Source organism: Peromyscus californicus, unplaced genomic scaffold (assembly GCF_007827085.1).
Source record: "Peromyscus californicus insignis strain IS unplaced genomic scaffold, ASM782708v3 Scaffold_20__1_contigs__length_68692818, whole genome shotgun sequence".
NCBI classification, from domain to species: Eukaryota; Metazoa; Chordata; class Mammalia; order Rodentia; family Cricetidae; genus Peromyscus; species Peromyscus californicus.
In genome coordinates this window covers 42,618,883-42,635,221 of record NW_026294503.1, presented here as the reverse complement: position 1 = coordinate 42,635,221, position 16,339 = coordinate 42,618,883, and the positions used below count along the sequence as shown (strand labels likewise).

General features: G+C 52.3%; 1 protein-coding gene across 2 annotated transcripts in view; it reads left to right on the top strand.

Annotated features, from left to right (window-relative positions):
• Positions 1 to 16,339, top strand: part of Myh9 (myosin heavy chain 9) — an 87,586-nt gene that overhangs the window by 29,743 nt on the left and 41,504 nt on the right. For both annotated transcript variants that reach the window (XM_052748245.1, XM_052748246.1), the window contains exons 2-3: positions 1,020 to 1,371; positions 6,587 to 6,743. In XM_052748245.1, coding sequence (XP_052604205.1) covers positions 1,039 to 1,371; positions 6,587 to 6,743 — 490 coding nt within the window. In that variant the 5' untranslated portion in view covers positions 1,020 to 1,038. The remainder of the gene's footprint in view (positions 1 to 1,019; positions 1,372 to 6,586; positions 6,744 to 16,339) is intronic.

Below are 16,339 nucleotides of genomic sequence, written 5' to 3'. Positions count from 1 at the left end.
TGAGCAGGGAGCCCCTGAGCCTAGGTCTGGAAACCATTTAACAAGCCAGAGATGGAGGCCTGGGCAGCCAAAGCCTCCAGCCTCTTTGGCATCTGAATCCCTGCTGGAATCAGGAAACTTGAAAGCTGAGGAACTCTGGGTTTGAATCTGGAATCTTTGTGGCTTTCCAGAGTAAGATGGTCAGACTTGATCTCACAGAGCAGAACTTACCTGTGTCCCTTACTTGTGTTCCAGCTTCTGGTTGCTTCCTCTGGTGGCTTTGGGCCCAGTACCTTATACCAGGTTTCAGATCCTGGTTTTGGTTCAGTCAAAAGTAAGAGTAGTTCCCCAGGGATCCAGCCTGTGTCTATGGGCTTCAATCACCACCTTGCTAAACACGGGAAGGCCATAGACCAGGACCTATACAGTCCTCGAAGCCTCTCTGCACAAATCCCTGGCTCCCAGGGAACCGTGCTTACAGACGGGTGTCATAATATATGCCCTTGCCGTTTGTGATTCAGTGAGGACTAGTTGCTTCTCATCTTTATTCTGCAAATGAGCTTTGAAAAGAACAAGTCACAAGTAGTGATTGTGTCCCCTGACCCCTGAGGCATGCCTGTTCCCTTTCACTTGATGGTATAGCCCAGAGCCTGGCTTCGGTTTTTATTTCTGTCGTGTAGTTGTTGTGAGTTGCCGTTTTGGCTAATTAGATACCTGTGTTGTTGGAAGTATTCGGTGGTGTGGTTGCCCTGCTGCCTCCGCAGTGGACCGTGGCTGAGTCTGTCTTTGTAGAGACTCAAAACTCATCCCTTCCCATGGTAGTGTTGTTTATAGAATTGCGTGTGTGCTGATCATAGAGTGATGCGCTTACTTATTAATTTCTAACCAAATCTTGCTTTCTCTCAGATACGTAGAGTAAGAAAATTCTGGCAATTGCTCGGTCTGATTATGTGGAATTTCACTGCATGAGCGTTTGCAGGGAGAAGTCTTCTGTGGCTGATGCTCCGTGGCTGATGCTCCATTATTGTTTCTCCTCTTAGGTCCTGGCCCTAAGTCACCATGGCCCAACAGGCTGCAGACAAGTACCTCTATGTGGATAAAAACTTCATCAATAACCCGCTGGCCCAGGCCGACTGGGCTGCCAAGAAGTTGGTCTGGGTGCCTTCCGACAAGAATGGCTTTGAGCCAGCCAGCCTCAAGGAGGAGGCGGGCGAGGAGGCCATCGTGGAGCTCGTGGAGAATGGAAAGAAGGTGAAGGTAAACAAGGATGACATCCAGAAGATGAACCCGCCCAAGTTCTCCAAGGTGGAGGACATGGCAGAGCTCACGTGCCTCAACGAAGCTTCGGTGCTGCACAACCTCAAGGAGCGTTACTACTCAGGGCTCATCTATGTAAGTGACCCTGGTCGGGCGGGACCTCTCTACCCCCAGGTGCCAGGTCTCCGGCCATTGCGTGAGGAGAGGGCTTTAAGGAGTGCCAGGTGAGATGCTGTTGCATCTGCCCATCCTGGTGGAATGTTCTATGACATTACCATTTCTGTCCCCTGCTCACCTTGTTTTTGGCCACATGTAGGAATAACATGCTCCCACCTGCTCGCCTCTGACCTCAGATCTTTGTGGGGACGTGCGGGTTCAGCTAGCCTAGTCAGTTCCTCTAACGGGGCGCTGCCCTCTGTCTCCTGGCTCCCTTCTTCTTCCTGGACTACCTGATCAACCCCTCTAGCCACTAGTTTGGTTCAGTCCCATCTTGGTACTTAAAGCGTTTTTTTTTTCCCCTTGGAGAATCCTGTTGGTAAAGCCTCTTTCGTGGGGTTACACGTAGAACAGAGCCAAGCTGCCCAGAGTGGAAGGGTGACCCAGAACATGTTAGTTAGTTAGGCTGGTTCCATGCCAGGGCCTACAGAGCAGTGTGGGCAAAGGCCCTAAGTATGCCAAAGACCAGAGTCTCTTTCTTCTATTGGGGCTATGATTTTAGATGGAGAGAGAAGAGCATTTTCCCAGGCCCTCCCCACCACCCGTTACAGGCTCTGAGCTTTACTGACCCTGAGGTCACAAGGTTCCTTCTAGTGCCAGCCACCGATTCACCCTTTTCTTAAACAGCCTTTGAAAACAGAATGTTTATTTTATGATAGATCATTGAAATCCTCAAGAAGAACTGGATGCTGCATCCACTTCCTCCTTGGCCTTAGACATTTCTCCATCACAAAAATAGGTATCTGAGTCTGCCATAGACAGTTCTTAGGCGCCCCATTTGCTGGTGCCCTTGGCACTCCAGTTATACTTTTCCTTGCGTTTGTCAGGGCCACATTTGCCAAAGGTGGGCTTCTGAAGGCGGTGGGCTGTGGAACCACAGCAGCAGTCCAACCGTGCATCTTCTGAGGCACTCACCAAATGACATTCCTTCTGCTACCATGCTTCTGCCGAGGCCAGAGAGGCCAGAGGCCCCGATTCCTCTTTTTAGTGCAGCTGTTAAGGAAGAAATAATGTGGTGGTTGTTCTTCCTAAAACAGCTCTTTGTTTGAATGTGCTTCTGCAGCCACCTTGGTCTTGTTCTCAAGGCCAAATAACATAGTTCAGAATCCAGGGGAATGAGGTATCTCAAGGTTTTTATAGCCCTTATCATCTGACAGACGGGAAGTCCAAGTCTCGATGCACAGGCTTGCTTTTGATTTTGGGGAGGAGCAGGCTTGTGTGCTGCTGCTGAGGAGGCTGAGAGCTCCCAAGGGCTCAGCCCTTGAGTCTTCTGTGAGACGCCAGGGCGATTTCACATTTCTATAGGGTACATCCTACCCCACTGGATGGCTGCTACCCCACATGCCAAAGCCCTCAATTGAGTGTTGACACTTGGGATTACACAGACATTCCGAGTGGGCCAGACCACCACCTTGCTGATGCTAAAGTAGTCCTTCACGACAAGTCCTTTTTTCTGCTCACTTGTTGGTCCTCAGTCTGATTAGTCAGGGCTTCCCAGCAAGCACAGTTTGTCTGTTGGAAGAAGCATTCTTTATGGAGTGCTTTAGTTCATCTGGAAGGGTGGGAAGAGTTGAGGCCTGCAGATGGGATGGCACTTAGATGGGACCTTATACACAGTGAGGTGCTGGCAAGGGCTGGGAGCGAAATCTGTTTGTTTTTTTTTTTAATAATTTTTTTTAATTAAACTAATTTTATGTGTATGGGTATTTTGCCTGCATGCTGTAGAGGCCAGAAGAGGGCATTGGAAATCCTTGGAAAACTGCAGTTATAGATAGTTGTGAGTGAGCTGCCATGTGGGCGCTGGGAACCAAACTTTGGTCCTCTGGAAGAGCATTCAGTGCTCTTCACCGTTGACTCCTATCTCTGGTCCTGGAACCTGGGGTTTTTGGTGACACAAATTCAAATCCTGTCCCTAAGAAGCATCAAACATGAAATTCAAATTGGGAGCCTGCAGAAAAATGAAGGAGGAAAGCCTTGTCTGTCTGCCCAGATAGCATGGGAGCCATATTCCCCTTGCCTGGGAGTAGAACGCTCTTAGCAGGATTTGTTGTTGATGTCCCATTCACTCTGCCGTGCCAGCCTGCCCCTTACTGACTGTCACGTGGTGCTGTGGAGCCTCACTTCCTCTGCAAAGCTTCCAGGTGGCTCTCGGCTTGCACCAGGTCCGGACTCTGGCCGCTTTACTGTTTCAGTCCAAATCCTCTACTTGGTGTACCACTGGTGTCTCCATTTAACTGAGTCCCTGGGTGAGAAACCGGCTAGCCACCTGCTCTTAACCTCTAGCTAGCTGCCAGTGGTCTTTCCTCCCCACGCAGGCAATATTAGCTGTCAAAGTAATTCAGTATTAAGGCAGTACACCCTTGTGAGTGACTGGCAGGACGTCTTTCTGTAGGTGGATGTGGCGGGTAGAAGCCAAGCTTTTCCCCCAGAGCTCTGGTGGCAGGCGTCAGCTCTTGGTTTGGTTTCTTGGCTGTCCTGTGTAGGTTGCCCCGCCACAGACCGACCCCCAGGTAGCATCACTAGGAGTTGCTAGTGGAGATCCCACCCAGCAGGTGCAGAACTGGGGCAATCAAAGCCTTTGGATGGCTGGGCAGGGTGCAGCCTCCCTCACGGCCTATATATGTGCAGCACGGTCCCACACTGTGACCCCGGGAACCTTCATGCTGCATTTGCCTAGCCTTGTGGGCGGCACGGCCAATTCTGCACCACAGCTGCTCTGTCTTTTCCTTCGGGGGAAGTGAGGCTCTGGGACAGGGGGCGATTGGGCACAAAGAGCCTCTGTGGCCTGTGAATGGAGCAGCTCCCTCGTGTGGCGGCTGCGTGGGAGCAGAGCCACTTGCTCAGTGTCTGTGCCTCCGTGAGCGTTTAATGTGCTCCTTCCTCCCACCTGAGCTGTGTGCCCCCTTCTCGGGGCTCAGCTGCCTGCTGTCCTTGGCTTGGGGTTAGCCCAGAGTCCTTTAGAGCCCTCTGTAGTGTCTTTTGGACCACCCAGCTGTCCAAAAGAATGGTCCCAATGACCCTCTGTCCCCTTCTGTTTCTGCCAGCTGTTTCAAACATCTGGCTTTGTGGCACACCCTATATGTGGGACCATGTGTCCTTGGCTTCTATCGGGCTGGAGTTCCTAGATATAGGGTTTTTTCTCCAAGGCTGAGGACAAAGTCCAATTGTTGGAAGATCCTGGGATGACCTCACTATTGTCCAGCCTTCTATCTGGTCCCTACCTAATGCCATCTGACATTCACACAGAGGATACCACAAGATGACCTTGCTCCCTTCTTCCTTTGGCAGCACCCAAGCCAGTGCCACATTTGGGTTCCTTTGCTTTGACCTCCCTGGTCCCTTGAAAATAGAGTAGTCGGAAGGAGAACACGTGGCGGGAATCCCGTCTCACTCCCACAACTCCTGGGAAGAAGGAAGTCTTCGTTAGTGTCCAGGTCAGCTGCTTTCCCCAGTGCAGACCAGCACACCTGGTTAGGGTACAGACCAGTTCCCTCAGGAGAGCAGCTGACCAGTGTCTGGGTGGTGGGGCCCTCTGAGCATTGTCCTCAGCCTCGCTCGTTCGAAGTTCCAAGGAGAACCTTTGGTCAGTGCTGGGGAAGAACCCTGTCTTCATGCCTGGCTTCTGTGTGAACCCCTGGGTTGAGCTTTGCAGTTTACTAGAGAGAGAGCGCAGGTGGAAGGGACTGGATGCATCCCACGATCAGCTCCCCAGATGGGCTGCTCCTGGATCGGGATGGAAGTGTACAGCAGAGATGCAGGGAGCATGGAGTGAGGAAAGCAAAGGATGATTGGAGACTTGGCCCTTCAGACCAAGGAGGTCGACCCTGGTCCTCTTGAGGCCTGAGTTTGTTCCCAGTGAGGCTTCATGCCTTGTGACCTTTAATTGTCCCTTAGCAGACAGCAGTTTTGGTGTGGAGCCTGGGGTGCTGAACCTCGCTCCCCAGCTTTCCCTCCAGCTTGGGATCATTTCCCCAAGAAGATAGCTATTGCTGTTTGAAGGATACAGCTGTATTCCCCAAACTGAGCATCCCTGGATGCCCTTGGCAGGGACAGATCTCATGTGCTGGTTAAGAGCCCACCGTCTGTGTGTCTGAAATAAGCAGGGAATTTATTAGAATTGGTCACAAGGCATTGTGGGCATTTCCTCTAGAAACATGGAGGAAAGAGCTGTGTAAGCTCACCGTAGGAAGCAGCCTCAAACAGCAGCTCTCCACAACGGTGTGTTCCTACTCCTCACCATTGAGTAAGGTACCAGTCTCCACCCATGCTCTTTCTACAGATTGGGAAATGGAGGAAGAAGGGTAAGGACCCCACCCCTGCATCTCAATTGGGATTTGAACTCAGGGTATCTGACTCCAGGGTTTTGCTTTTAAAGGTCAAAGCAGACCTGGGACGTTGGGTGTATTGTACGTGTCTGGCCTTAAGGGTATTGACAGTTTTTTGAGTTTCTGCCCCTTGAAGAAGCTTTCAGAGGACCCAAAAGTGGCCCTTATGTTTTTTAAAGGTTTGTACAGGAATGCAGGGCAGGAGCTAGCTTTTAGCCATTGAGGATCTGTGGTGAGCTTTCCCAGTGTTAGGGTGGAGCTCGTGTGTGTCAGTGTAGAATTACTTGTGCTTCTTTGCAGTTTTCTGAGATACAGTTGAATCCTTAATCTTTGTGCATCTCTCACAATGGCAGACACATCTCTTATTGTCCTAGGATCTGATGTTTTTTGTTTTGCTTTTTGTTTTTTGAGACAGGGTTTCTCTGTGTAGCCCTTGCTGTCCTGGAACTCAACTCTGTAGAATAGGGCTGGCCTCAGACTCAGAGATCTGCCTGCCTCTGCCTCCTGAGTGCTGGGATTAAAGGCTGCACCACCATGCCTGGCTGGAATCTGAGTTTTGTAACTTGACTTCTGTATACTTTGATATGGACCTCGTCTGATGCACACTTGTCAGCATACAAAGCCTGCAGCCACCTGTGTTGAGAGAGTGTTAGTTTGCCTGCAGCATCAGCAGCTGCAGGGACACCAGAGAGCACTTTCTCCCTAGGCGGAGTTGTGGTCTTGGAAACAGTGGACACTCAGCCGCACAAAGGTTGAATGCTGTCGAGACTCAGACTTGCTAAACCATTGCCTTTTGTTGCTTTCTGTAGACCTACTCAGGCCTGTTCTGTGTGGTCATCAACCCTTATAAGAACCTGCCCATCTACTCAGAGGAGATTGTGGACATGTACAAGGGCAAGAAGAGGCACGAGATGCCGCCCCACATCTACGCCATCACAGACACCGCCTACAGAAGCATGATGCAGGGTGAGTGCTTCGGGGCACTGAGGTCCTTGCCTGGCCTTTCTAGGGGCTCCATCCCTACCTGTCATGTCAAGACACTTGCAGGAGCTGATCCACATTTAGTGTCGCATTGCTCTAGTGACTGGTGATGGGGCAGTGCATCACGGAGGCTGGTGTATCAATCATCGTATAAGAGCCAGAGCCAATGGCTATCTAAAGGACATGTTTGTGTGTTGACAGACTGTTCTAGAAACTTGAAAGATACACTTTCTGATTGTTTTCCCATGTACTCATCCTTCTGAGAGTTCCCACGTGAGTTTCTGGCTCTGTTCTAGGTCCTTCTATGAGTTCTTGTGTTCCTTGCAGACAGTGCATACGCTGGAGTGCATCCCCTTTTAGAGAGCAGATGTGAGGTCTCACCTGCTGCCTGCTCCCCTCCGCTTGCTGTGTCCTGTGTCCTGGCACAGCTGTGGGAGAATGTTTGTTCACTAATTCCTTCTCGTCCTGGCCACACCCCTTGGCCACTTCCTGGCTAGACTGACTGACAGGTCACCCATTACCTCCATACTTCTGAGGTCCCACTGTCTTCCCTGTCCTGGTGTGGGGCAGTCTCCCTGCCTTTCCTTCAGGCGTCTCTCTGCTCCCTCTGACTCCCTCCTCCCTGTCTACTTGGTTGTCTCCATGGCGCTCTTGCTTCTGCCTGTGGGTACATCTTTTAGGCTCAGCCTCAGCCCTGGGCCTTTCATTCAGCCACTGGAGTGGTTTCTGCCTTCAGTGTCTGGCTGCGCACTGGTACTGTCCCCCATCACTGCCAGGCAGTCTGTCCCCACATTGCTGCTAGAAGCCTAGCGCCCAGGCTTGTCACACACTCTCCTGTCCTCACCCCTTTTCCCAACTCAGCCAACACTTTCATTTTGTTGTGTTTCTTGGGTTCTGAGACAGTACCTCACTGTGTAGCCCAGGATGGTCTTGAACTCAGAGTCCTCCTGCCTTGCGCTTCTCCGTGCCTGGCTTCAGCCTACTCTGTAGGTGTTGTTTCTGCTACTGTTTCTGATCCAGTTTTCTTCCTACCCTCACGGCTCTGGCCTTAGGTCTGGCTTTGCAACTCCTTGTCTGTATCATTGGCCTTTTAACACTCTGTTCTGTCAGAGCCTCTACCTGTCAGGTGACCACTTTTCTAGACTGCAGATCTTAGAGTTAGACGCGTAGAGAACCTTCATGCATTTCTCTAGCAGGTCTTTCTGCTTCAGAGCGCCACACTTACTCCACTGGCACATAGTACTCAGTACGTCACTGCTCCTCTCCGGAGTCCTCTGCCCCCAGGGAGAAGACTCATACCAGCTTTGCACCAGAGCCTGGCAATGCTTTGCGTTTGCATTTTAAACTTTATTTTCTCTCCTCGGTATGGACTAGGCCCTGGCTGCCCTTATGTTCTTAGAGCCTTGACCAGTCCCTGGCACATATAATCCTAACTCAGGCCCGACTCCCAAACAGTATGGCCGTCTTATTTTGATAGTGGTTTCTTTTGCATTCTTTGTTCTTTAAGCCCTGCAGTCAATCTGGGCGGTGGTGGTGATGCCCTTCATATTGGCTTTGCCTGGGTTTCGTGGTTTAAAGTGGCAGTGTGCACCCTTCACTCTGCACCAATGCTGTGCACAAGGTATTTCCTGGTCAGGTTATTAGGCAGGATGTTCAGGTTTGGCCTGGCCTTTGGCTTATGTTCACATCTCTCAGGATTCCTTGTGGAAGCCAGCCCTTTGGTTTTAAAGGAGGATGTCTGTTTGAAAGTGCTAATGAGAGCAGTCTGGTGGGAGAACATTTTGTGAGATTCCAGAGGAGTCTGAGTCCCTGTCTCTAGAGGTTATGAGTCACTTTTCCTTGGCTCTCCGGTGGCGCAGTGCGAGAAGTGCACTTGGGGTCTTCCTGAGTAGGGCATGTTCTCATTCTCCACCAGGATTTAAGCTGCTCTCTTCTAGGCGGTCATGGGAGAACGAGCGGTGCAGAGTGGAGAGCCACAGCCAGTCACTGGAGTGGACCCTTAGACTCTCATCAGATAACCTGTGGGCGCTTTCCCAAGAGAGTTAACCAGCTTTCTTTTGCTCAAGAAGGAAGTTGGGGGGAGGATTTCTGAAGGACACATAGATTGGAAATGGTTATGAGACAGAGATAAAATAATGTGTCTTGCCCTTAGCAGACAGAGAGTAACATAGCCTCAGCAGGGAGGGAGCTGAGGGACCAGTTGGAGGGAATGCTTGTCAGTGTGGGGACCTACAAGCCCTGTGCTTCTTCAAGAATGGTCTGTGCAGGGGCTGAGGCCACATGTTCTCTCACCCACAGCCCCCACTTCGCTTCCTGTTTTGCTTTGGGCTTGCTGGAACTCTTTAGCCCCCAAGTGGACCTACTGAGCACATTCTGAGCTGTTGAAAAGTTCCTTCTTGTTGTACACAGTGGGCCCACGAGGCCTTTAGCAGGAGGTGTCTTGTTCTTGGGGCATGAAGGGGGCTTGTAACACCATAGGTCACTAGTAGAGAGTGTTTCCAAAAGGAACCCTGGCTTCTTACCCAGGTATTGTAGGTGAAACCTTGGTCTTCAGGCTGTTGGAGCCCGTTACTCCCTGTTTTGGGGTGGAGCCTTAGGGCTTGCAGCCCACCCAGTGAGAGAGGGGGCAGGTTTGCTTTGTCATGGCCCTCCCCCACCCCCACCCAGTCTTAAAAGGTATGGCCAGATGGTTCCTCTTCTGCCTCCCCTCCCCCAAGAACTAGACAAAAATTTCCTTCCTGAGTTGGCTGTGGCTTATGACATACTAGCATTTATTCTGCCAAATAGGGTAGTTGGTGGCTTTTTCTGGGGACTTTTATGAGACAAGCGTTTTGAGCCCTCCTTCCTTGTCTGAACCCTTCGGTATTGGGGTTTGCCGATGCAGTCTTGGTTACTGCCTGTGGCTCTTTCAGTGTCTTCCTGGTTTGGATGGTAGATTATAAGCTATTTACATATTTGTTAGACTAAGCTAGGCATTCTCAAATATGACATTTGGGATACTGTGGGATGCATAGTAGTATCCTGGCCTCTTTTCATTCTCTCTACTTGTAACAAAAAATATCCCCAGCCACTTCATTAGATGTTCCTTGATGGACAAAATTGTCCCCAGTTGAAAATCCGTAGACTCAACTTTATAGATCGATTTTACTCTGACTGTTAGTTCTGGTTAATCAGCAGTTGGGTGGACCCTGTCCTGTCAAGGATTTGAAACACAATCTCAAAGAACTCTGGGATAGATTAGTATTGTCTGCCGTGGGCACAGGATAGAGCATTGGAGTGTATGGTGTCTGGTTTAGGCCACACAAACAGGTGATAGAAAATGCCAGGATACTAAAAGGGTTATCCTGTTCCTGGAGGCCCTGGCCATCCGGGTGGATAGAAAAGACATGTTTGCGGACAGATCAGGGGCCACAGATGCACAAGGCAAGCGGCTGCTGCTGCTACCTGGTGCCAGTGCAGTGGCAACAGGTGTCGGGTGTCTTGGAGTTCAAGGAAGTTGTGGCTGCTGAGGCTGGTATGGCAGGGAAAGGCACCGTGGAGGTAGAGACCATGGGAAACCCGGCCGGTCTATGTTAATAAGTGGTTATGGTGCAGCCCAGACATGCCTGCACAGTTCTGTTTGTTGTTGGAATCTCCAGCCTTGGGTTTAATTAGAGTTGTGTTGGCTGGTCGGCTCACCACTCTAACCCTGGCTCTCCGTTTGTTTTCTTTTTGCCATCCGTGGCTGTGAAGAGGCATTTCAGCCTTAGGAACCAGGGCAGAGTGTGAACTTGTGTGGCCGCCCCCAGCTTGTAGGGTGCAGGTACACCCCAGGGCAGGCACAGGAAATCGGTAAGAGTGAGTGTTCATCTGGTCAGCGAGAGAATTTGAGCTCAGCTGTCTCCCAAGGCAGGTAGAAAAGAAGCTATGCTTCATAGCTCCGAGCCAGGTCTGGTTCGCTCTCATGGCGGCAGCGGAGCTGGCTTGCACTGCAGGCCTGCCCATGCACTGTGTGGTGGCAACAGGGCAAGGTTCTTCCTCTCAGCCCTCCTTGGCTTCCCTGCGGAAGCCGCCCTGGAAGCGGTTGGTCACCGAGCAGTCGCTCCAGTGCCCAGTGGAGGAGCACGTTCCTTTTGGTGGTTGTCTGACCTTGCTGAGTAAACAGTGACAGTGAGATTTGTGTGCCACCTTCCCATGGTCCCCCTGGCTCACATACAGATGAAGGGATGGGTTCAGGTGCATTAGCTGATGTGATGAGAACTGGGGGTCTCTTGTCTCTGACCAGGAGGGCATGGCTACTTTTTATTGCCCCTCTTCTTTTCTGGCTAGTCCTTGAAGGAATTCTTCCCAGCCTAGCAGTTAGGTGGGGGTGAGAGAGAGAGAGACCTGCCTTCCTCTCTTCCTGTATCTGCCCTGTGGTTCTAGGGTCTTCTTGAGGAAAAGCCCTCAGCTCATCAGAGGCAGGAGAGTATTTTAGGACTTGAGTGGCAGCTTCGGAGCTGGAGCAGTGGGAAGCCACAGATTCGATGATTCCACTTAAGCAGGAATGTGCCGGCCAGGAGGCCTGGTGCTGGCCAACCTCCTCACACAAAGGCCTCCCTGTCTGCTGGGGAGGTGTGGAGCCAGCCCTGTGCCTCACCGTGCGCTTCAGGAGGCAGTGTGGCTTCCCTGAGGAGGGCCATGCCCCGTGTCTGTGTGACTTGGTCCTTGCCCAGGGCTAGCCACGTGCCTCCTGTGTGCTGTGCACTGTGGACTGTCTACTCCTGCAGATACAGGTCCTGCCTAGAGGGTTGCTGACTGATACCCAGAAGTGCCGGATGCCCCAGCTCCTCTATCAGTGAGGGGCCCACACAGAGGTGGTGTGCCCTGGAACTTTGAGGGCTGCTGGGGTAGACTTGGGGTTAGAAAACCAGTTAGCACTTTGTAGGCTACAGCCAAGATTCTGCTGGGCCAGTCAGCCTTAGCTGTGGTGAGAAGCCTTGTGAACACGGCTTGAGAGCTGTGTCTGGGAAGAATATGGAGTTTGGACCAGATAGAGTAGGACTCTGGCTCTTTCACTTGCTAATTGGCTTGGCTATGGCACAGCAATATACCATGATAGGGTCTTTGTTTTTCTCTGCCTTTCACCTTGATGCAACTAACATGGCCAGGCTCAAGAGCTGCAGGAGTGGCTGCGGGGCAGTGCTGACCTGTGCAGCAGGTACCTGGAGAAGGGCCAGTAGGAGACTGGAGACACAGCCTCCATGGGACCTTCCCAGTGCCCAGTCCTGACATCCCTGCCAGCCTGTTCACGACTAGCCAATGAGCAGGTACTTCCCCCAGGGCGTCTCAGTCTCAGAGCCACAGGCATAGGCTGACTTTACTATATCTCCAGGGGGGCTTCAGCCTTGCAGCAATAAGGCCTTGGGTGGGTCTTCTAGGAGGATGTCACTTTGTTCCAGGTGTGTGTGTGTCTGTGTGTCTGTTCTGTCTGTCTGTCTGTCTGTCTTCTATTGCTGGTGGGCCAGTAGAGGCACTGAGACACACAAGCCTTCCACCTACTTCTACCACAGTTCTGGAGCTAGGAGGCTGCTCCCTGGATGGCAGGCAGGTCTGCTCCTGGAGTGAGCTACCTCATTACAATCTCCTCAGTTGTATCGTTCTCACATCTAGGCTCTTATTTCTAAAGAGGAATGTATGAGAGGAGTGCGTGTTATGTAGGTCCTTTCTGTTGGTTTCTTTTCTTTTTTGTGTGCTAGGGATTGAACCCAGTAGATGGCTTGTGAGTCAGGTGATCTGCTGAGCTGAATCCCTAGCCCAATAGAACGACCCTTTCTCACAACTCAGCTTTATGGTTTCCATTCAGCTCAACAGCGGCCCCTCCCCACTGCTTTGACCTGGGCCAGCAAAGCTACTTTGAGAGCAGTTGGAACCTTGACCCCATGGTTTTGTTAGTCCATCCTCCCTCACCCCCTCAAAAAAGGCAAATAGAAAAAGTACCTGTGGGGGGCTGGAGAGATGGTTCAGTGGTTAGGAGCAATGACTGCTCTTCTAGAGAGCCAGGGTTGAGTCCCCAGCATCCACATGGTGGCTCATAAATGTCAGTAACTCCAGTTTTAGGGGGTTTAATGCCCTCTTTGGCCTCAGAGGGCACCAGGCACATAGACACACATACAGGCAAGACCTGCCTTTAAAAGGGCCACCTGGGCCGGGCGGTGGTGGCGCACGCCTTTAATCCCAGCACTCGGGAGGCAGAGGCAGGCGGATCTCTGTGAGTTCGAGGCCAGCCTGGTCTACAGCGCGAGATCCAGGAAAGGCGCAAAGCTACACAGAGAAACCCTGTCTCGAAAAACCAAAAAAAAAAAAAAAAAAAAAAAAAAAAGGGCCACCTGGAAAGTGCAGTGGGCAGAGTGGGTTTGCTGCTGTCAGCGTTGCTGTGCCCGTGTGTCCTGCTCTCCCACATCCTGGCGGCGACGGCAGTGGGGCTGTGGCCTGGCGTGCCAGGACCAGACAGGCCGTGTTCAGAGAAGAGACACTTTCCTTCCCCGTTGCCTTTCTGGAGTGGAGCTGTCAGATGAGAACAAAATAATTCCCCGAAACCAGAGAGAGAGAGAAACCAGTGGGCAGCCTGCACACGTGAAGTTGCTGTAATCTTGACCCCTGGGCTACTGGTTCAGGATTGACTCCGAGGACCTAATGTTTTTAGCATTCAGACAGTATAGCTTAGGGGTCAGGGAGTCACCCATGTTTCTAGTCTTGTCTGCCCACCCTCAGCTGGTCCAGAAATACAGTAGTGCCAAGGCCCAACCAGAAAGGAGAAGGGTGTGCAGCTGTCCTCCTGTGGCATGCTCTTCCCTGGCATCCTCCAGCATACTCTTGCTAGACTGGCAAGGCTCCTAGAGGCCTGAGCGTCTTCAAGAGCACCCCCCACACTGTCGCTCTTTCTGAGTTTATCCAGGGGCGGTCAGTGGTCATCCTTTGGGGATCAGCTCTCCCTGAGCCTTGCCTGGCTGTGTCCATCTAGCTTCCGTCTGTCTTGTTTTGCTTCTTTCCTTTTACTCCTTCCCCAAGAGCACAGCTCTGCAGAACCATCCACCGTGGCTCCTCACCCTCTCTCTCTGTCCAGCATCCAGCAAGGCCCCCCTTTCCTCTGAGCAAGGCAGAGCCGGCCAGGGTACTTCCTGAAGGCATTTGCCATGGGCAGTGGGCACTCAGGTGGTGTTGGATTTCCAACCTGACTAACCTGTTGGAGGCACCTGTGCCAGGTGAGCTGCCAGTCAAGAGCATTTCCTCTCAGCCTTGTAGGCGGAGAAGTGGAAATCGTCTGCCTGTGCACCTGAGTGTTGCTGGTGCATCTGGCCAAGAGAAGGCTTGTTTGGGGTCTCACTTTTAGCACAGTGAAGGTCAAGAGTCATCCCTGGAGCTGTGTTCTGATCATCCAGGGCCTGACAGGGAGGGCTGCCGACTCCTGCCCTTTGCACCTGGGGCCCAGGCTTCTGAGGAGCACAGGCCTTGATGAGGCCAAGTCCATCTGTCTCTAGCACGGATTGCTGCTGAGTGAGTGACTACATGTGTGTCCTGGACGGGGGTGGGGGGGGGGGGTGGGGAGGGGGGTGGTGTCTTGGCTTCCTTCTTAAAGGGCTGCCTTGTAGAGACAGCTAGAAGACCTCTGTTCCGCCTGTCTGCAGCCTCTGCTAGTAAGTAGGAAGTGGTTTTTGCATCCTTCCTTCTCACCTTTCTGTCTGCTTCCCAAGTGCTTGTCACGCAGGCTGTGATTGGGCTGCCTGGGGAAACATCAGAGTCCTCCAAAGGTTCTCTCTCATCATGCATGGCTCTGGCCTCTGTGCGTCGAGGTTGAACCCAGCCTGTAGGTGCTTTTACCGGGACAAAGACCTGCCTGAGTCCGATCGCCAGGTTCCTCAGGATCTGAGGTCTTATCTCCAGGCCACACTAAGGCCGTCCCACTTCTGGCTTTGAACTGGAACCCCACATTTTATATGCTTTGCACAGTCCTTTGTGTTTTGACTTCCTGACACCCAGATGGTGTCCAGAGACATGACTCTGGAGTTTGTCTGCCCAGGGTGACCCGGTGCAGAAGTCACCTTGCCCACACAGTCTGCACTCAGTAAGTCACCCCCAGGTCTGCTGTGTAATTTTCTCCAGAGCACATTTGGAGGGGTGCTGCTTGTCATGACTCAGGTGGGCACGTTGCCCACTCTGTTGCCGTCCGCTATTGGCCTACCTTGACCATATCTGCTTCTCAGCCCCTGAGAACCCGGTGGACCTGGGGCTGGGGGTTCCTCAGGCAGGGCACTCACCCAGCTGTGGCCTTTTGACAGTTCCTCCTGGGAGGTACACTTTCTGAGCCGGCCGTGAGTCAGTTCTAGTAGCGGCCTGCACCCTTCCTCCTGTACTTCCTGTCTGGCTGATGTCACCACTGTGCTAGTAGTCTTGAGCCTCACAGCCTTTTATGGACAAGAATCAGCCATAGCTCCTCTCACAGAGGAAGTGAGCCATAGCATGAGCGCCGGCCCCCCCCCCCCCCCCCCCCCATGTGTATCGGAATCTAAATACCGGGGATGAAACACCTGCAGCCAGGCCTCGGGCGTTTTTCTGAGTTAGCTAGAAACCTGTCTGCTCAGGGCGGCCACATCAGCTCTGTGACCTCATTCCGTGGACTCAGCTTCTGAGTTTAAAGTCAGCTCAGGGGCGGGAGAGCCTGACTGCTGAGTCTTTCACTCACGAGCGCCTTTCTTGTGGTTCTGGAAGGCTCTTTTGGGAGCGTGGAGATGTGGTGTAGGGGTGGTTAAGGACAGCATCCTGAGTGGCCTCAAGCATTCATCTCTGCAGGTCTTCCTAGCAGACCCTCTTCATTCCCAGAGGTCCAAGGGCACAGCTAATGGCTTCCTTTCTATCTGCTCGGGGGGATGACGAGTGCTGGCCACTGTCTGCTGCTCAGGGCTTTGTTAAGATTCTGACTGAGGAAAGGCTGCAGCTATGAGAGTTCTAGAAACCATGGCTGAGACTCACAGTGCTGCCTCAGCCCCTATCCTCTGAGGTGGGGCCCGGGATGAGATGGGGTCCTGGGTGGTTCAGTGCCCGTGTTTCTGAATAAGGTTATGCCGGTGGCTGTTAACTCCCAGGTGGCAGGGTGGAAGAGAGACAGAAGCGCATTTCAGATAAACTCTTTAGCCGTCCAGCTGGCCTCTGAGTGTCCTCAGCCACTGAGACGACAGTGTGAGGCCAGGCTGCTGGCGTGAGTGCCAAGGAGAGTCCCTGCTAGAACACACGGGACGGCGGGCAGCAGGATGAGCTGGCTCAGGCCAAGAGCCCACCGCTTGCTGGGAATTTATGCCATTATCTGTAAGGGATGCTCCGAGCTCAGGAGCAAATCTCAAACAAGCTGCTGTGGAACACGCTAGACAGAGCAGGCAGTCACATCAGCAGCTGCCTCCTGCCTTACCTGACTGGAGAGGGTTTCCTTTGGCTACCCAGGAGGTCAAGAGAAAGCTTCCAGAAAAGGTTGTAAGGACTTTGAGGCTTTAAGAGGCTATGTGTGAGTCAATCTAAGCAGGTGGCTCTACCGTGCTAAGTGTTGGGGGTGGAGGAGCTGACCCGAAGGG